The sequence below is a fragment of the Aotus nancymaae genome, unplaced genomic scaffold, assembly GCF_030222135.1.
Source record: "Aotus nancymaae isolate 86718 unplaced genomic scaffold, 86718_ANA_hifiasm-v0.15.2.pri h1tg000040l, whole genome shotgun sequence".
NCBI lineage: Eukaryota > Metazoa > Chordata > Mammalia > Primates > Aotidae > Aotus > Aotus nancymaae.
In genome coordinates, this window is record NW_026988454.1 from 108,386,114 (window position 1) to 108,407,844 (window position 21,731).

The following is a 21,731-nucleotide window of genomic DNA, read 5'->3' on the forward strand; positions in this document are numbered from 1 at the left end:
TCTTAAGAATTATAAAGTCAGCCTAAATTGCTAACATGAGTTAATTCTTTGTAGCAATAAATCATAGTAATAAAGAACATGGCTTCAAGAATCAGCAGACTTAATATTATATAAATGCCAGCTCTGTACCAGACCCATGACTCGGACAAGTTATTCACTGAACTTCAGTTTCTTGGTGTACAAAATAGGGAAAACAGTATTGCCAATTCCATATGATTATAAAATTTAACTGATGTAATCCATTAATTTTTCAACTACTTTGTATACTAGCATAGTTTCTGACTCACAGAAAGCATTTGATATTGCCATTATTACTATTAGATTATAAGGCCAATCGTCTTAAGTCTCCACACACAGCCTTCTAAGATTATCTTCTGTATATTTGGTCAGGTTGTTTTTTATTTCTGAAATGCCAACTCCTTTCCTCTTCATTAAGTTAAATCCTAAACATTTCCCACAGGCCTCACGTTTTTGATAGCTTCTCTCAGTAACCATGTTCCATCACAGTATTCCTGCTATATTGAACTCAGTTGATTATTTATAATCTGACTTACACAATTAATTTTGCCTTATACTGGTTTTCTAGCTGTATTGTAGGTTTAATAACTGTATATAGCTTCTCCAAATTGTGTATTTTTTTCCACTGATTCAAATTGAATTGTTCTAAGACAAAAAAAAATTATCTCTTACTTCTCTTTAAAAGAAACCGCACACTCTCCAAAGAAAGCTAGTATAGTAGTGGCACACATATAGCAGGTATTTAATGCATGCTTTGACTTAAATTGCATTGTAACATTATTTACAAGACAATGAAGATCACTTTATCCCTTCAACATGACATTCTTCATCTGAAAAGTGACAGTGAAACATACTCTCCATGATATTTCAAAGCTCTAACACTACAGTATTTCAATGTACTGAGCTGAAAATCACCATGCCTTCTCATGCAGGCACTTTAATTGTTTCCTTTTATTGATATAACACCTATCAAATTCTGAGTGTGGGAGATCCACAATCTGAATTACTTGAGAATAGTTGAGAAGCCAGCATGCCTTACTGTAGAGTTGCCTTCTGCCAGGAGAATGGGCTTGGCTATATCATAGGCCTAGATCTAAGATAATATTCCATTTTATATCAATCCTGTCTACTATTCCATCAGTACAAGATATTTGGATGGATGCTAGGATCCCTGTTAATAAACAATCAGAAACATATCATAGTCCCAAATCTCAACTACCTGCTTTTAATTCTGTCATTAGGACCAATGGTGTAACTCATATTGTGCCGGGGAGAAAATAATACCCTTGGAGTCATAGATATAAGAAGTTAGGAAGAGGAAGAGGATTTTCGAAATCAAAAGATGTGACTGAAACACATAATTCTATATGGATTATCATTCATTTACACATTCAAATATGCCAAGTCCTGGAGCCCTCTTGTACTTTTTCTTCCTCCTTTTAGTCACAGAATAAATACATATAACTATTGATTTCTGCCTTGGAGAAAAATAAAGATTCTTCCGTTTCAAAATAAGCATGCATCATGCAACATGCAAAAAATACCTTGGGTTTCTTATTTTCTGGGCCTGTCGACATGGACAATGCACAAGGTGAAATCAGCTCCTCAGTTCTTGTTAGAGATATGGGAAGTGATGGGGCTGAAACAGGTGACCTGTGGTTGAGGGTGGTGCTTTCAGATTTCCCAAGTCTTGAAGGCAGCGTACCACTGCCGCAATGTGGGTACAGTGCTGAGGGACTGAGCTGGGGCATCTGGGTGGGCAGATTGGCATGAGGGAGAGAGGAGGACCTCAAATTGGGAAGAGAGGCAGAGCTAGCATTGGAGATAGGGACTGAAGGAAGAGCTGAAGGATTCAGCTCTTGGCCAGATAGTTGGGATGATGCTCTTTTAGATCTGTTTATCAGGCTTGAAAGAGCTGGGGAAGGATGGAAACACTTCTCTGAAGAAAACAGTGTAGCTCTTTGATTAATAGGAGGGGATAGAGAAGATAATGCAGAGGAGGCTAATGTAGAAGGGTATGTATGAATGTTTCTGGGGTTCTCTGGACCTCTGAGGTCACCATCCTGTTTACTCTTTAAAGAGGAAAGAGGAGAAGAGCTTGGAGGAACAGGAGGAAGACCCACAGAACTGGTTGTACTGGTTTGTAGCAGGGAGAGCATTGTATTGCTCTTCAAAGTGGGTGATGGTGTTGTCTCTACATTCAGGGAAGCAAGGCTGCTACTGGCCTGTTGTGTAGGAGAGAGGGAGGGCGCCTGAGAAAGGGGAGTAGACTGGGTGAAAACAGGCAGGCAAAAAGATTGCTGGGTTAACTCAGAAACCTGGTGTTCCCCTTGATCTGGAGACCCAGCTCTCAGGGAACAACTTGAGAGAGATTTTTTAGGCGTGGGTGGGGTCTGCTTTGGTTTTTGATCAAGTGTGAGCGTAGAAGAGGCCGGGGAGTTGAGAGAGAAGGTGGGACAGGATGCAGGGGAAAAGGGTCTTTGGTGGGAAGGGTTTGACTTGAGAATGGCAGTGAGAAGGGCAAGCCGGGAGGGCACTGGGGATTTTAACCCTGACTTTGAAAGATTTCCACTAGATGACATTTGGCTGCAGATAGTAGAAGAAGAGCCGTGGAAAGAGGAGGTAAATGGTTTGGGGCTCGGAGAGAGTGAATGCGTGACAATGCGGACTGGTATGTAGGAGGCTGAACTTGACTTCAGAGAAGCACTGGAGGACGGTGGAAGAGAAGAAGTTCTCGGACTTTCTCCACTACTAAGGGCATGTGAGGTGACAGGTGTCTTCTTCAGAACTTCAGAGGTCAGTCCAGGCTTTGGATCTGCTGCAGTTGAACTGGGTAAGTTAGAACGTGATAGTTGAGTGGAATGGGGAAACAGTAACGTCGAGGAGGTGCCCTTCGATGCAGAAAAGGGTGAAGAGCGAGCGGTAGTTTGAAAATACGTAGCTGATTCTTCCACCACGGCCCCACCGACATCCAGCCTCCTAGTGTGGAATTCCTCTAGGACAGAGGCTCCCTCGAGGTTAACTGGGTCGGGTGGTGTGTTCGGATTAGTTGGAGAAACAAAGGAGAAAGCAGCTGGTTTACAGGCAAGCTGCTCAGAGGTAGTGGGAGAAGAAGTTAACTAGAGGAAAGAGAAATAGACAGATTGAAATAGGACATTATTTGTGAAACGATTAAAATATTCTTGTCACTTGTGCGATTATACAAACAACTTACACAAAAGAACACATCTTAAACCTCCATAAAAATGAAGGAAATTCATTTTGCTAACGAGGCCTTGCTTTGAATTTGAAATAAGATACAAATAAGCTGTGAAGTATTACATCCTATACCTCATTTATTCCACAGAATGAAATCAATATAAAATTGTACTGCATAGTTGGAAGATAATTCCTTGACAGCATCTAAAATAGTTATCTTAATTTTGAATTGTGTGATTTGGAAAGATTTAAATCACCATCAGTATAAATTGCAAATTTCACTTTGGAAAATGATTTTCTTCCATTGTACGAATATAAACCATAATATTATAACAATGACTACAAGCCTTAAAAAAAAAATTTAACACACTTCGAGTGTTTAAAATTCTAAGAGTTTCTACTACTTAACTCCTACATGCTGTGAACTTGGAAAAGTGCCTAGAATTCAAAAGATGAAACACCCAATATCAACAAAGAATGATAAACTGAGAGAGTGAAAGCAAAGTCCAAATTAGACAGGAAGTTTTAGCTTTATTTTCCTAACTATTTGCCAGAATAAACATTTAACATGAACATATAATGAACATTTAACAAATTATTTGGGTTATGCTGGAAGAAATAGGCTCTCTTTTATACCAGAAGAAGCCAGAACACTTTACAAACACAATCCACCTGAAACAAGAAAACCCACCAATTCAAATAAAAAGGAAATAAAGAACAATTCATCATTTTACAAGAGAAGCCAGGGAGAGCCTGTGAAACAACTGGATGTATGTAGTCTTGTGCCATTTTAAAAATCATCTAGTACTTAACGTACTGAAGTTATAAATAATTTGAATACCTTTTAAACAGAGGTTTCCCTTCAAAGTCATTGATTTATGACAATATATAAAAGAAATAATAAACATGCATGTATAATAAAGAATTAGAGAATATCAGTCATTCAAAATATCAATAAATATTAAGACTTACATATAGATATTGTATTAAGCACACAGCAGGAAAATATATATAAACATAACAATCAAACTTAGCAAAATCTTTACAAATAAAGTAAAAGATATTTCTTGATTTTGCTTATAACACTGTAAGATTTCCATCAGACCTAACAGAGGCTTTCATACCATATAGTTTTAATCTCTAGAAATATTTATAACTGGCAAATTCAAATAACTCATCCCAAACTTTTAAGTTTCTAAGTAAACATACCCAAAATGTTCCTTTCTTTTATATGTAAATTTATATGTATCTTTGCAACACAGAAGAATTCTTGCTACATAAATAATAAATATATTGGCATAACCGAGAATATGGGAAAATCAGAAATAATTGAAAGTCAAGCAGAATTCAATCAAATAAAGGAAGAAAGCTTAGCAATTCACTCATGTAAGTTTTACTTAGAAACAAGTCTGCTTAGCCAATGTTTATGTAACTGATCCATGTAGTTAGAGATATATTTAAATCCAAACACTACTAGCTGGGCAGCTGAATGTTTCTATCACTACAAGAATGACGATGTCTTATTTGGAGTTATACAATCATTTGTAGTTAAATATGTAATTAAGAGATTGTTCTCTTAGGGTAAATAGTATATTCAGGGATTTCTTTTTTTAACCACAAATGAAAAGTCTTCTCTAATTGTTTCATATGATCGATCTCTCCTAATTAAAAGAACATAAAAACATTTCTAGGCTGTGTAGTGTGTCTTTGCGTGTTGTACTAAGCGTAGAATAGCTGTTTGGTAAATAATTCTGTAAATTAATAACAGCAGTCACAAAAATCTTACCTTTTCAGTTCTGTTGTTTCCAAATAACTTTAACGTATATGACAAACTCAATTATTTACCCTGAATATTCACCAAATTATCACTGTGTTAAGACCATAATTGTTAATTGTAATTGTTAGGGTCTCATTCAGGGGAAAAGACTAACTTCTCCAACTTCCTCAAAACGATGGTTTCTAATGACCAAACATTCTACTACATTAATATTTTACCTAATATAAATAACTCAGAATTTTATTATATGTTTTAATATATTTAAAACATTGATTATTGAGGAACTTCAAATAGAAAGGTTCTGCAAAGTCTAAAGATGTTTACCATGTTTATATTAATCTGCATATAATTATCTTTTCTTGTTTAATATATTAATAAAAATATGCAACGTACTCATTTTTAACTTGCAAAAATACCACGATGTTATCCTAATTTGTACTAATATAAAAATGTGACACCATATTTTAATAAAATTTCCAGGAGTGAAGGATTTTTTTTTATAAAAAGACTGATTTTCCTGAGTTTCTCTAATTAATACGTTTTTAAAAAGAGAAAGTAAAGGCAGGAAAATATGTACGCAGAAAGAAAAAATGGCCACCTGTCAAATTCTCAGTCAGTAGCTCAGAATCAGTCCTTCACTTTACCCCTTCCTATAAATCCCTTATTAGTGATGCCAAACTTCTCTATTGGCATCTATTTAATACAAATTATTCCCATGTCTTCTTCCTCTCCCATTCATAACCCCCATGTTGTTCTCAAGGTTTGCTACTGATGCTTTAATTGCTTCTCCCTCAAGGCTGTTCTAGGTCTTCTTTACCATTTATTTCTTATCTCATCTGTATTGATTCCTTGGCTTCAAACACCACTCTAGAGCTACCAATGACCTTTTTTCCAGTCCCTAAAGTATGCTGGAAGCCTCCTTGCCATTTTCAAAACTCTCTGAAGTCATTTTCAAAACTCTCTTCTAGAAAGACTATCCAGAACTCTGGAAAACATTCACAATAATCTCAGTAACAAAACATGCAATGTGCTCCTATCATCAGGTAGATGATCCTAATCATAAATTCACCCTCAGATCCTATATGATAGAGACCATCAGTTATTTTAACAACCAATCTCTATTGTAGAACTGCCTTGTATTTTTAGTAAATCTAAAATGAGTTGCTCCTTTATATATTCAGTTTTCCCTGATATTTCTATGAGATCTGAAAGCATTTGAATGAAAACTGAAATGACTGACCTGATACCTAGTATCTTGAGTAGTTCCCGAGATTCTGAGAGCATCAGATGTGAATTGCATATAGTTGTGCTCTCCCTCCTGAATTTGTACAGCTATACGAGGCCTCTCCCTCCTGAATTTGTACAGCTACGCAAGGCAGAAACCTAATCTTTAAAAGATTAAATAATCTTTTCTGGTGTTCTTACTTCTACTTGCACCCCATTTAACCTATCACCAGATTGAACTTTTAAAATCTGATCACCTATGCTTAAGACCTCATCAGTGTTTTCTTTGTGTCTACCACGAACTAAAGATCTTTTCTTCATGACAAAGCCCCGCTCTTGCTGTCCAGTCTCATACTCCTCATCCTTTATTTTTTAAGTTTCAGTAATACTTCGTTAAATCTCAACCTTCTTGCCAGCATTGTCAACATTCTAGCTATTGAGGTTTCTTACCAATGTTCTCTTGCCAATCAATTTGGCAAACCTTCATTCTTAAAGCAATTCCAGCAATTGTCATTATGGTTCTAGATCTAGTCTACTTAAAGTTGCTCTAAGAAAAAATTGATACCGCTTGTTAATTGGCAGGACCACTGCACCTGTTTTTCAAACTGCATCCTACACAAGGGCAACAGCCGAGTGGGACTGAATTCCCCTGCACTGAATTCACCTACAGAAGGGGAGGCTTTCTCAATTCACATACCGGTTGGGTGAGTTACTGGGGATTGGTGAAAGCACAAGTTCAATGTCTATAGTCTCAGCTGGGCCCTGCACCGCTCCCTTTTTTGGTTGGTTGATTTGTGTTTTCGTTTTGTTGTTATTATTTTGACCTTGGCTTCCTCTACTGTTCTGATGAACAGCTTTTCCAAAAACTTCACGTTCTCCACAAACCCTTAACCTACTATTTCTCCCATTATGTTCAACAGATGGCCTAGATTTCTTTACTCCAAAGAAAATCAAGATTACCAGGAAAATGAAGTTTGGTAGAATCACCTTTATTCCCTTTCCCTCCTTCTAAGGAAGGTGAATGAAAAAACCTTTCACTTTTTTAAAGGTGAATTCTCCTGTGTACTCTGAATCACAGCAGCTCTTGCCCTCTTAGAAATCTCATTTCGTCGGTTATTCCCCATATCCTATGTACTTACCCTTTTTACTTTTTTCCTAGTGCCCTGATCCTAACATAGATATAAAACAGAAATTCACTCTTTTAAAAACATAATAATAAATACCATTGTGGTGAATAGTAAAAGTAGTCACAATTCTCTATTCTTTTTCATTCTTTCAGAAAGTCATTTGTTCCACCCTTTAATCTAGGTAGCCAAATGACTAGTTTTGGCCCACACAACATCATCGAATGCAATACAAGAAGAAGTGTCTTGAAAAACACTTGTGCATTGAGGTTTACTGGCTTGTTGCATGCAGAACACTGCCATAATATGAATGAGCTCAGCCTAGTTTACTAGAAGATATAAGACCACATCTCAGCAGACAACTACCCAGCCACCAGACAGCTAACCAGCCACCAGCTAACCCAACAGCCAATCACAGACATAGGTAGGTCACAGCAAAGATTAATTGAATCTAGCCCATATCTGCAGAACCATGTAGCTGAAAACAGCCCAAATTATTGACCAGCAGATTTTTTTAGCTAAATAAAAGACTGTGTTTTAAAACACTAAATGTTGGCATGGTTTGTTAAGCAGCAAAAGCTAACTGACAAAAACAAACACATACATACATATCCCAAGCTCTTTCTTGATCCCGTTTTTCCCATAATTACAGGCCTATGTTGTTTTCTTCTCAGTCAAGTCTGCACAATATAATCACTGCCTTGAGTTTCTTACTTCTTGTAGCCAACACACCCTAAAATGACTACCCAAAAAGTCTCAGTCTTGTAGAATTTCTTCCTTTTAAGTGTGGGTGGAAATGGTGACTTGCCGCCAATAGAATATGACACAGGTGAAAGAATTTTTCAAATGTAACAAAGGTCCTTGAATCAGGTGATTTTAAGTTAATTAAAAGGGAGGTTATCCTGTGTGGGTAGGACCTAATCAAGTGAGCTCTTAAAAATAAAAAATAAAAATAAAAATAAGTCTTTGGCATTAGAGACTCAAAGCAGCAGAGGTACTTTTTCTCTGTTACTGGCTTTAAGAAACAAGCTGCCACGAATTCTACAGCCTCAAGGAAATAAATTCCACCAACCTAACTGATACCCTTGATTTCGACCTAGTGAGAAATCCTGAGCAAAGAACCTGGCTCAGCCACGTCCAGACTTCTGATCTATAGAAACCAGGAGAAATACGTGAATTTGTGAAACCACTACATTTGTGGTAATCTATTATACAACAGAAAACTAATACACCTCCCACTGACTAAACAGATTTGTCATCCACCCTTACATGGAAAACTGTTACCACTAACGTCTACAATTATTTCTTTTTCCTAAAACCAAAAGGCACTTGAATCCCTTACCTTTTCTGATTTCTGTTTAGGGTGTAACTCTTCTAATCCATCCCTCCTTTTCAATACTTTTACCTATGGCCTCTATTTCATTACCCTTTCCTAGGATATTTCCAATCTTTTGATGAGTCCTTTTCATATTCCTTCATTCCTTCTCATCTCCCACCCTGTTCTTAAGTGCTGGCACTTCCTTGCCTATTGCCTTTCTGGAATGCCAAAAAATGTATTCGTACTTCACGTTTCAGCAACACTGCCTCTGTGAACCCTTTCTGATGGTCCAGGCTGACTTGGCATTCTCCCCAGAGGCTTCCCACTGTTTTCTGAGCATGCTGTTGTCATTATTTCCAGGCACATACACTTTTTAAATTCCTTAAAGGTAGATTATATGTCATTTAAAGTTTGTACCCCTAGTGTCCAGTGCTAGCCTACTACCTTCATGCGAGAATTAAAAAAAAAATGTCTAGTAAGATGGAGGAACAGAAGGATGCAGAAGCAGAGACATAGTGTCTCCTTGAAGAGGGTCTGACCCCTCCCTCAGCAATTGCCCTCTCTTATTCTGCTCTAGACTCTGGGCAGTGAGGATGAGAAGATGGTAGGAAGAACATTGCCTCTGACCTCTAATTCAGTCTCTACCTCCCCAGCCAAGTTCTGACATCAACCAATCAGGGGACTCTCTTCTTAAAAGGCTACATCATCTTTCTGCTGGAATTGTCAAAGCAACTTGATTTTCCAGGCATGTTCTTCCTTTGTACCTGGTTAATAGTACAAATTAACCCATCTAGAGGAAATAACAAGCTACCATTCAGGGACTACAGGGATTCGGCCAGCATCAGAGAGAAGAGCCTGGGGCCTCTCACTGATATAAAAATTCTCCTAAGTAACTCTAGTCTCATTCACCATGAAAGGTAACGAGATAAAAGAAGAGAACATATACTCACCCAAAGCAAGAAAATAAATGGAGAGGTAGCAGTGGGAAGATCACTGGAGAAAAAAGTTGGTAGAAAAAAATAAAATCACTTGGTCAGGGATTTGTCCATTGTCTAAAAGAATTTGTCCATTTCCTATGCCTTTGACAAGAACCAAGGAAGGGGCTCAGGGAGACGCCATTGTGAGCTGCTGTGGGAGCAGCAAGGGGTGGGGCGGGGGGTCGTGGCTTCATGAGCTGCTGCGAGAGGGCACGGGGGCGGCGGGCGGGGGGCTGGGTTGTGGCCCCAGGCTTCCAGGTGGTGCACCTCAACGCTGTGACTGTGGACAATCGCCTGGACAACCTGCAGCTGGTGCCGTGGGGCTAGCGGCCCAAGACCGAAGAGACCGCCAGCAAACAGAAGGAGCAAAGCTTGTATTGGCTTGCAATTCAGCAGCTGTCTACAGACCCCACAGAAGAACAGTTTCCTGTCCTAAATGTGACCAACGGGGATGTGCTGGAAGAGGAGGAGAATTCTTGCACCCACTGAGTGCCACTACCCTCCCTGCACGGTGACCGAGAAGTGGCTCCGGGAGTTCAACCTCTGTGGGCGCTGCCAGCTGGCCCGGTACTGCGGCTCCCAGTGTCCGCAGAAGGACTGGCCCGCCCACAGGAAGCACGGTAGGGAGAGGAAGCGTCCCTTCCAGCATGAGTTCGAGCCGGAGCGATGACGGGCGGGAAGCCGCACACACTCGCAGCCCTCGGGCTCTTCCCCGGGCACAGCAGAGACAGACTGGTGGTTGAACCTGGAGGTGCCGAAAACGCCAGCAGCGGGCCCAGGACAGCCGCCATGAGACTCCCGACGTCACAGGCAGTCTATGTGGGCACAGCGCCCCTCAGTGTTCATCTCCAGCAGCGACAACGGAGGAGGCTCCCACCAGGACGGTTCCCATTATTTATATGTTAACACGTTTGTAAACTCACTTACGAGTTTTTTTTGGGGGGCGGGGGGAGGCAATGGGAAGGGTAGAAATTACAGATAGAATCATTTGCTGTAATCTTCGAATGGCAAATGGTCAGGCCACGTGTCTAAAAACTGTCCTGTACCCGAAGCTTCTCCCCTGGGCCGCGGGAGCCCCACGGAGCGGGAGTTGTGTCCACAAAGGCAAAGTAAAGGGGTAGAATCATTAAAAAAAATAAATAAATAAAAAATAGGGCCTCTAAATTTTTAATCCTCCCCAACTGTTCAAAGCAATTATATGACCAAGAAGGCCCATGTCGAATCTGAATTACTACTTAATCACCTCTCACCTACTCAATGCAAGATCAGGGGCCCACGTGGCTCTGCTCTGCGTGCAAAGAGCCATCCAGTTGATGGCTATAAACGCTTTACCTGCAGCTTCTTAATATAAACAGGCCGTGTTTCAGGAAGTACTTTGGCATTCCAAACTAGTCCTCTAGCAGTTAGCCGAATCCAACATGAAAGTTGAACCTCCCAGCTTCTTTCAGGGTTTTCAACTTCTAAATCTCTGGGGTCAGAAGCTATAGATTATTTGCTTAAGTAAGCAAAATGCAGAGCAACAGCGCTAACTATAAGGCAGGAGTCCTAGGTGCTCTTCCATACTCTATTATCGATTTCTCTCAGCTTGGAATGCTCACTAAGAGGGTTTATGTAACGTCTATTCTCTATATTCACAACATCATGTAAAAAGGAGAGTCATTCATTCATTTATTCATTCATTCATCAGACACTATTTAAGCACCCAGAGTATTCCAGGCATTGTATTACGTGATGGGAAGCAGAAGTGAGAAAAATATTTTTTGTCAAGTTCAAGGGGTTTAGGAATCTAATGGGGTAAGAGAGACACATGAAGGCGATGTAATGCAGTATGCTGGTATGAATAGGGTATTTCATTTTAAAGTTGAGGCCTCTTAGATAGAAAAAATACATCTAGGTTTCTCATTGGCTTCTCTTTTTTCACAGCTCGTTTTATATTTTCCTGTTTCCTGGCTTGAATCCTGTCTTATTTTACCTTCTTTCCCTGAGTAAATTCCCATCACCTTAACTTATGTGACAAATATCTCCAGTCTTCCTTCTCTCTCCTGTGTCCAGGATTCATACTTCCAACTTTTTTGTAGATATCATCATGCAGTGTCACCAAGGCATCTCAAACTCAATATCGGATGTCTAATCTCTTCCCATCCCCTCCCAAGACCTGTTATTCATTCTTCAATTAATGATGCCAACATTCATCCAATTTCCTAGGTAATAAACTTCATTCATGCTTAATTTTTCCCATATATTGTCAATGAACAAGTTCAGTTAATTCTACCTCATAAGGCTCTCTGTTGATTCCCACTGTCACTATCTTAGCTCCAAACTTTATCATAGGTTCAGATGAATCACTGTGTTGTATGTGTATTCAACCTCTCCTTTAATGCTAATACTATCCCTAAGAAAATTCTTAGACTTTTATGTGAACATTTAAGTCTCTTCTGAATTTTATTTAAGAGGATTTTGATTTAACACCTTATTTTATATAACATGTTTACTTTTGACGTGCTTTAAAGTTATTTAGTGATTTTTTTTAACATAAGATACTTTTACTTAAACATGCCATTTCAAAGAAAGCACTTGGGGACTTTATATATTCAACACAATATTTATATTGACTATGTCCAAGATAATATGATAACCACTGCAGGGGACAAAATGTTTAATAAAACTAAATTTGACATGGGCTTTACCCGTAAAGACTTTACAATCTGTTAGGGGAGATAAGACATGTATCTAAATAGCTATAGTACAGCCTATGATAATTATAAAATATGTACAGAGAAAAAAGCTATCAGAATTATATTGGAAGAGAGTTTGCTTTCACTGAGGGAAACATAACAGCTTCATGAAGTTGTCAATATCTGAGCAAGGACTTCAAAGGTGAAACAAAATGTGAACTTTTTAATTTTTTTTTCACTCACTTTATTGAACCCCCTTTATGTGTAAGGCACTGCATTAAGTGCTGGGAATACAGAAATTAACAAGAGACCAAAACTTGACTTCAAGTAGTTTTCAGTCAGTGAGGAAGAAAGATAAAAGAATATTATTACACCAGAATGAAAAGGAATTATAATGGAGATTTTTTCCCCACTAAAAACTGCAAAATAATAAAGAAAATCACAAAGATGAACAAGAACTAACTTTTTTCCAAAGGGAATGTCTTTAAGAAGAGAGGCTACTTTAACTCAGCTTAAATTATCAAATAGCCTAGGTCAAAATGGAGAAGAGCTAGGGAAAGAAGGAAGCATTGAACCAGAGGAATCAAGGGCTCAGAGACGGGAAGGTATGAAATATGTACTTTGGTGATAGTTCAGGAGAGCTGAAGAAGAGAGGTAAAAGAAGTAGACTGAAAAAGAAACCTAGGCTAGGCTGTGGAAAGGTTAAAGGCCAGACTAAGAAGTGAAGACATTTGTTAGGAATACTTTATCAATGACTAACCAATAGAGCTAACTTATAGATAATTCTATATATGGATTCATTTTCACCAGGTAGACTAGAAATTTACTTACTTGACTGCATTTCTGATTGAAAACTTGATATTGTTTGCATCAAGCAGCCCAATTGTGTAATTTTTTGTTTAGACTTTGTACATTACAGTTCACTATCTTAAACTTCCAGACTGCTTTCTTTGGTGCTCTGGTCATTTCTCCTTAGTTTACACTTACGGTAATATTCATCTTATTTTTATTTCATGATGACCTACTGTTCACTCAAATGGATTATTATAGGAAATGGAAACAGGAACACTGGTAATTATTCAAACAATTGGTAATTGGTCAAACACTTTAGGATCTAGTATTCCTCTATTACTGATAATCGTAATCTTCAGCCACAATTAATATATGAGGTTGAGCTCTGCTTTTTTATTTGGAGTGCTAATAACATGAACTATAACCTGCTCCTAAATAACCCTTTTTGGAAAAACGATTTTAAAGGATGCATTTAGTCTCTAGATTCACTTAAAACAAATGGCCAATTAAGGGTAAAAAATATATATAAGTAAGGGAAAAGAGTAAATCAAAGACCCAACAATTGCTTTGTTAATTTTTTGAATTAATATCATCACCCCTACATTTTTTTCTTAAATAAGTCACCTAAAGCTGTTGTACTCTAACGATGGAAATTTCCACATCTCTGATTTCCATATTTCTATATCTCCAACTATTTCATTATCTTTTCTGAGGCAAGAAACAAATATTTAAACCTGTCACAGCTTATTGAGAATACCTTTAATTATATGATTATATTTTGTTCCAATACAAAGCTGAGAACAAAATTCAAGATGAAATAAACCTTTTAGTCCAGTGAAAATGTGAGTACCACAGAGTGTCTTTTATTACCAGAAGACAATATAAGATACTAGATGCTTGAAGGTAATAAAAATGTACCATCAGAAAATCAGTGAAGCCTTCAGGAATAAAGATGGTGTGGCACCAAAACTCCAATACCTATTCTGCCATTTTGCATTGGTCCTGTCCTAGTAAAACAAAAAGACCAACATGCCAGTAAAAACGTCCTTTAAACTACTTTGGGTTGATTCCAAGTGCCTGCTCTAGTAGATCCTAAACAGAACATCTTGGTACCAATTCACGGTCATTGTTACGAAGTTAGAGCTCTGCATCCACTACCTACTCTCAAAGCCAGCCTCTGCATTCCTAACATTCTAACTACACCTCATCAAAGTCACCTTATATTTTCATTATAGAAAATAGCCAGTCAATGGCAAAATTATTCTAATTTTTGTCTTCAAAATGCCTCCCTGTCCACATCCTTTCTTTCCTGCCATCACAGATGCAGGGCTTCTCCTATTGCATCAGACTCTCTCCACCTTAAAAGAACCATTCAATCTTGCTGCTAAGTGTTGGAGTGGTATATTTTCCCCCTTTTACTGAGGTCAGCCACACCCTGGTGGGTTTCGAGACCACAAAAGATGTTTTCCTTAAGACACACACAGGAAATTATTTTTCTTACTCTTATTTCCTCATTTTTCATTTTACTATTCTTTTACTAATTTAAAATCAATGGGTCTACCTCTAATATCCAATTACTATCTTTTCACTAGGTCTTTCTTATATCTGAAATATGCTTCTTGATGGACTCAGCTCACCAAGCACACTTTCTTGACTAAAGAAACTCCTAATATCAACCTTATCCAAGAATTATTTAAAAGAAAGGGATAATATTCTCCCAAAGTTACTCCAACTAAATGTTTTACATTTTCTTTTCAGCCAATTCACAGCATAATTGCTTAATACTTTTTATCTTATAGATTTATTATCTGTTTACACTATGATGATTTATTATCCTGAGATTATGGATTTTTAAATATATTTTTCTTTGAAAGTTTTGTCTGCCTTAAACAGGAAGGCCTTTGCAGACAGCCCAAGACAAAAGGTGCATAAACACTTTTTTTTTCTTATGGACAACAAGAAGACAAAACCTACCTGCCCATGCTTTTGCTGAGGGGCCATCTCATGAAGCATTTCAGTATGTGATGAGGCCTTGAGATCAGTCCCCTGCGTTTTGGGACGCACTACATCAGAGACCAGACTGGAAGAGATTGCTAGAGACTTGGGCCGGACAGCTGTCGTGCCAATCCTCCCTGGGGGCCCTTGTTCAACTTTCCTGCTTGTAGCCTCATCTTCCCCTTCAGAGTCCACAATAAGGACGTATTCAGCTTTGAAGAGGTCACTTTGCTGCATTCCTTGAAGTTTGTTTGCTTCAAATTCCCTTTCTTGTAAAATCCTTCCACTGACCTCTGAAAGACAAGTCAACGTCCCTTGGTCTCTCTCTTGCTGGCTCTCAGCATTCGAGGTCAAGTAGTCATTGGATTTAGACTGTAATAGATGTGGAGAGATAAAAGCATTAACATTAGTTTAATAAATGCTTCTTCTTGGCATGTACACTGAAAAGCTTGACCTCCTTATATTTTTAAAAATATATTAAATTAGATTGACATAAGAGAGAGATGGAGTTGAAGTTAATGGTTTATTTTTACTAGCCCACTAGCCCACCTGTTTGTCCTGGTCTAAGGCCAAACAACTTTGGGATAATAATCAATATCGACAAGCAAACCTAACTGTTTTAAAGTAAGTCATGACATGATATTTTAAGGAGAGACAGGGAGAGAGCAATTGTTTTTCATGAGGATATTTGTGAAACAAATGGGGATTGGCTAAGGGTTTAGTTAATGGTGAAGCAACGTGCATATCATTTCAAAGCCAAGAGAGGAAGGAAATCCCCATTGAAAGATTCTAAAATAATACAAAATCTCTCTAAAAGTCTGAAAGGAAAAATAAAATTGGAACAAAATGCATAGTCAGACAAAATAATCTAAGTTAATTAGGAAGAACTCATAAATAGAACAGCAAAAAGAAAACGTAGATATTTTTAGTACAAAGCATTTTTCACTGTTTTATTTTGGATTTGTAATTCTCAGTCTTTTCGCATCCAATTTTCTATGAATACATATGTTTTCAAGACCAGGATCAAGATAGCTTTATCAAGCTACCAAACTTTTTTTTCTAAAATTATGACAGCCATGTATAATAAAATTGTGTTTAAGCAGCCTAATGTCAATTATCTTATTTTTATAACTACACTATGGTTACCATTATTCTTTTCTATGCAGCTTTTCTGTAAGGCTAAAATTTCTCAAAATAGAAATAAAATAAGTAAATAAAAATAAGCTAACAATTTCAACTCTGGTTGTCAATTTAATGTGTCCTAAGTGTGCATGTGTTGTATGTATGAAGACAGAAGTCAAATCACTAATTATAAATAACTAAAAGATTGATTTTATACACCCATCCCACATTATTCAGCAGATAACAATGATATAGTCAGGATAAAACACAAATTGCCTCTGATTAAAATTTCTCTGCCCATCTTTCTCTATCTACTCTGATATGTTTTTTTCATAGTATTTATCACTCTAAGGGATTTTATTACACACTTTTCTTTTTTTTTAATTGCTTGCCTTCCTGATAACAAGCAAGCCATATGAATTGTCTTTATTCACTTGGAATCCAATCACCAAGAGAATAACATATGTTCAGTAAACTGTTGCTAAGTATATAAATAAATGAGGAATTACATTATTTTAATGTTGGACTAATTAAAAGATAGGGTGAAAAATCTTTAATCTTTTTAAGATGTGGTTGTATATATATCATTGCAATGAACAGATGAATATTATCATCTTAGTAAGCTCTGGAGGTTTGCAACCAAGATTGGTTTATGTAGCTACAGTATCACACCACTCATAGGGCCTAATTACAAAGGATCTCATTAATATTATGTAAATGAGTGCTGTAGGAGAGAAACCATCTAGAAGTGCCATATATAGTATTCAGAATGTCTTTGAAACAATTTGGCCCCATTAGTCTTTGAAAGAAAATAGCGGCATTGAAAACTCCAGAAGCATGGAAATATTACTACTTTCTAGATAAGATTTTTTCTTACAGACAAGGTAAATCTGATTATTTTATCCCTTTCTAATTGTATCAAGAACAACATAAATTGCCCCAATCTCGTTTTATTTAGAATTAAGCAATATCAAAATGCATTTTAAAGAGAAAACCATTTTTACTCAAAATTTTATTATTCTAACGTAAGTTATTTTCAAGTTTTAAGAATTTGTTTAATTTCACTTCTAGTCTTGGTCTTATTTTAGATACATATGATGAGGATACGAACACAATATTATATCACCTAATATTATAAGGTTAACATTTTTCCATGGAATTACCTAATTACCATAAGTATAACTTTGCCAAAGTGATGTACTATTATATTCTTAATTTTTTCTGATTGTTAGATATTAGGCTCTTTTACCCCCCTAATTATTTTCCTGCATAATTTTTCTTCTTTTGTACTATTTCCTTGTGATATATTTTGAAGAGTTAGATTATTGACAGGTTATTAACAGTTTTATAACTGTAGATAAGGAATTTCCACCAAAGTTGTATGAATTTACAAAACCAGCAGCAAAGTGTAAGCATGCCAATATTTCCATAACTGTCCCAACATTGGGTATTACATTGTTTAATGTTGCTAGTTCATTACATGAAAATAATAACATCTCACTGTTTTGTGTTCTATTTTGACATAAATTAAAACATTTTAAAATTTTGTTTCTATTTTCTTAAGAAACATTTGAGGAAATGTGCCAGGAGGCAGAATTTGTCATGTGAATAGCAAACAATAGGATGTCAAACTGAAAAAAATTGAAGATAGTGCATTAGAGAGAACATATGATTTGATAACATTTATGCTTCTGCTGCATTATTATATTTTTAGTCAAACGTAGAGTCACAGGAACTTAAGCACAGGAAATATATACAAGTTTCCAAGTCATCATTATCGAAAATCTAATATAATTGTTTGAAATAAAAAAAGAATAAAAATAATCCTACCCTATTTACAGTTTCTGGACTCTTATCACTTGGTTCTTCTGGGATTTTAACAAGGAATTTAGAGGTATCAGCCAACTGAGTATGGGTTGGTAGTCTTCTGACAGTGGGGACAAATGTGAAGATCAGAGGTTTGGCTTCAGAACCACCAGCAGAGACCTATGAGACACGCAGTTAATTAGACTTTCAGCCTTGTCAAAGGTTTATCTTGATTTTATTCTCAATATGATATAACATGATATTTATTTCATTTATTTTGATAAACTGCCTAGTGTCCTGTGATCATGTATATGGCTGCCAAAGTAAACACCTACAAAAATAGTCATAATGTATCAGAATCTTTTTTATTATACTCTTTACCAGAGAAAATAATATAACCCCAGGAACATCCTGTTGGAGGGGATGGGATACAACAGCAGGTCAGCAAGCTGATGAGCTGGAATCTCTCAGAGCATCTCTATCTCAGTGAGGTCATCATAAACTCGTCATCTGGTCTGTTTCAAAACTGGTTTTCATCCATTTAACCTTGAGTTTGCAGGTTTAATTTATTGACTCATGATCAATAAGCATGCAAGAAAATTTCCACATTTATCGTTAACAAGAATGCCAAAATACAAATTTAAAGTTAAAAGTATCAGAATACCAATGCTACTCTTAAGGATATACCTTCTCCTTCATTTATTTTTAACTTATTCAAAAATAATTCTATGAAGTATATGCTTTATGACAGGCACTCAGGAAGTAGGAAAACAGTGATGAACAGGAAACAGTCAGTAGACTACCCACAAGAAGAAAAAAGATATGAACAGACTACTAAGGGAGCAGTGATGAAGGATGCCTACACAACCCAGGAGTCTTCATAATAGGCAGCACCTGAAAGTTAAGTCCAGGTGAAGAGGAGGATAGGGAGATCCCAAGCTGAGAAAAGGAGATGAGTGGAAGCATGGAAAGCAGCAGCAGTGGAGAGTGTATTAATCTTGGACTTTGTTCTGTTGACACTGTTGATGGAAACATTACATGGTCATATTAGAATTGTAGATAGATAAAATCTAGTTTTAAAAGTCACAAGCCTAGACACAAGAATAAAAAGCCAAAAGCATAAGTTGGAGACTAAATGAGAAGGGAGAAGAAAAGATGATACTGTAGATTTCTCTTTTAAGAAGTTTGGATGAGAAGTAAAAAGAAGGTTGAGAGTAATTAGAGAGGGAATTGGAGTCAACAGGGTACTTTTATTTGTCTTATAATAAACTTGAACATGTCTATAGACTGGGGGATGGGTGAGGAAAGAGAAGGAAAGGGAAGCAAGCCCCGGAAGGAAGCAGGTGAAATAAGTTAAAGCAGCAAGAAGACAAATATGGTCTCCTTTGAGACTGGAGAAGAAGGACTAAGATGTAGAAGAGCTCACAGACGTGGTAAAGTGGTGGAAATGGAAAGAGTGGGAAGGTGTTAAGAACCACTTTTTTTGTAGATAAAATTGTATATATTTATCATGTACAACATGATTTCTTGAAATATATACTTTTGAAATGGTTAAATCTAGTGAATTAACAAATACAGAGCCTCATATAAGTACATTCTTGTGTTGAGAACACTTAACATCTATTATCTTTGCATTTTTCTAATAATTGTCAATAACTATAGTCACTATGCTGAACAATAGATCTTGTGAACTCATTTCTTCTATCTAACTGTAATTATATATCTTTTGACCAACATCTCAAGCCCCCTCCCTGCTACCAACCACAGCCTCTGGTAACCACTATTTTACTCTTTACTTCTATTAGATCAACTTTTTTAGATTCCACGTAAGAGTAAGATCATGCAGTATTTGTCTTTCTACTACTGGCTTATTTTGCTTAACATAACATCCACCATGTTCATCTGTGTGTTGCAAATGACAGAATTTCATTCTTTAAATAGCTGAGTAGTATTCCATTGTGTATATGTACTATATTTTCTCTATCCATTCATCCATTGATAGAAACCTAGGTAAATTCCGTATCTTAGCTACTGTGGATACTACTGTAATAACATAAAAGTGCAGATATCTCTTCCACATACTTATTTTATTCCCTTTGAATATATACCCAGTAATGGGACTGCTGGATCATATGGTAGTTGTATTTTTAATATTTTGAGGAACCTCCATACCATTTCCATAATGAATGTGCCAAATGACATTTTTACCAAATGTGCATAAGTGTTCTCTTTTCTCTATATCCTCAGCAACACTTATGCTTTGTTTTTCTGATAATAGTCATTCTATGGAGGGAGGTAATATCTCATCATTTTGATTTGCATTTCTCTGATGATTAGTAACAATGAGCATCTTTTTCATTATGAGCATCATTTTCATTCATACCTATTGGCCATATATCTGTTGGCCACTTATATGTCTTCTTCTGAGCGATATCTATTCAGGTGTTTTCCCCTTTTTTTAATTGGGTTGTTTTCTTGCTATTGAGTTGTTTGAGAGTGTTTTTATATTTTTTTGGTTACTAACCCTTTATCAGATGTATCATTTACAAATATTTTCTCCCATTCTGTAGATTGTCTCTTCACTCTATTGATTGTGTTCCTTGCTGTGCAAAAGCTTTTTAGTTTGCTAAAATCCTATTTGTATATTTTTGCTTTATTGCCTATATTTTTGAAGTCATATCCAAAAAAATCATTGCACACACCAATGTCTTAGAACTTCCCCACTATATTTTCTTCTAGTAGTTTCATAAGTTTCTGGTCTTACATTAAAGTCTTTAATCCATGTTAAGTTTTGTATAGGATGAAAGACAGAAGTCCAGTTTCACTCTTCTGCATGTGGATGTCCATTGCCCAATACACCTTATTGAAGAGACTGACTTTTCCCCATTGTGTATTCTTGGCACCTATATCAAACATCAGTTGGCTGTAAGTGTGTGGGTTTATTTCTGGATTTTCAGCTCTGTCCCATTGGTCCATGTGTTGGTTTTTGGTTACTATAGCTTTGTAGTAGTATACTGTGAATTCAGGCAGTGTGATGCCTCCAGCTTTGTTCTCTCTGTTCAGATTGCTTTGGTTATTTAGGGTCTTGTGTAGTTCCATAAGAATTTTATGATGTTTTAATTCTGTAAAGAATATGATTGGTATTTTGATAGGAGTTGCATTGAATCTGTAGAACACTTTGGGTGTTAGACATTTTAACAACATTTATTCTCCAATTCATGAACACAGTATATCTTTCCATTTATTTGTGTCTTTCTCAATTTCTTTCATCAATGATTTACAGTTTTCAGTACAGAGAGCTTTCACCTCCTTGGTTAAATTTATTGCTCATTATTTTATTTTTATTTTTTTGTAGCTATTGTAAATGGGATTGCTTTCTTCATTTCTTTTTCAGATTGATACTGCGAGATACACTCCTGATTTTTGCATGTTAATTTGTTATCCTGAAACTTTACTGAATTCACTTATTAAGAGCTAACAGTTTTGGGTGGAATCTGAAATTTTTTATATATACGATCCTGTCACCTGCAAACAGGGTCAATTTAACTGCTTTCTTTCCCATATTTGATGCCTTTTATCTCTTTCATTTGCCTAATTGCTCTGGCGAGGACTTCCAGTCCTATGCAGCATAGAAATAGTGAGAGTGGGCATCCCTGCCTTTTCCAACTCTTGTAGTAAAAGCTTTCAGCTTTTCCCCATTCAATA

General features: G+C 36.7%; 1 protein-coding gene and 1 pseudogene across 12 annotated transcripts in view; one reads left to right on the plus strand and one right to left on the minus strand.

Annotated features, from left to right (window-relative positions):
• Positions 1 to 21,731, minus strand: part of MLIP (muscular LMNA interacting protein) — a 270,604-nt gene that overhangs the window by 127,543 nt on the left and 121,330 nt on the right. For 9 of the 12 annotated variants that reach the window (XM_012441573.3, XM_012441572.2, XM_012441574.2 and 6 more), the window contains 3 exons: positions 18,051 to 18,206; positions 15,078 to 15,470; positions 1,563 to 3,137 (listed from right to left, as the gene is read on the minus strand). In XM_012441573.3, the coding sequence (XP_012296996.2) occupies positions 1,563 to 3,137; positions 15,078 to 15,470; positions 18,051 to 18,206 (2,124 nt within the window). The remainder of the gene's footprint in view (positions 1 to 1,562; positions 3,138 to 15,077; positions 15,471 to 18,050; positions 18,207 to 21,731) is intronic. The other 3 variants (XM_012441581.2, XM_012441582.2, XM_012441586.2) reach the window with 2 other exon arrangements.
• Positions 4,527 to 10,306, plus strand: LOC105709558 (zinc finger MYND domain-containing protein 19-like; annotated as a pseudogene).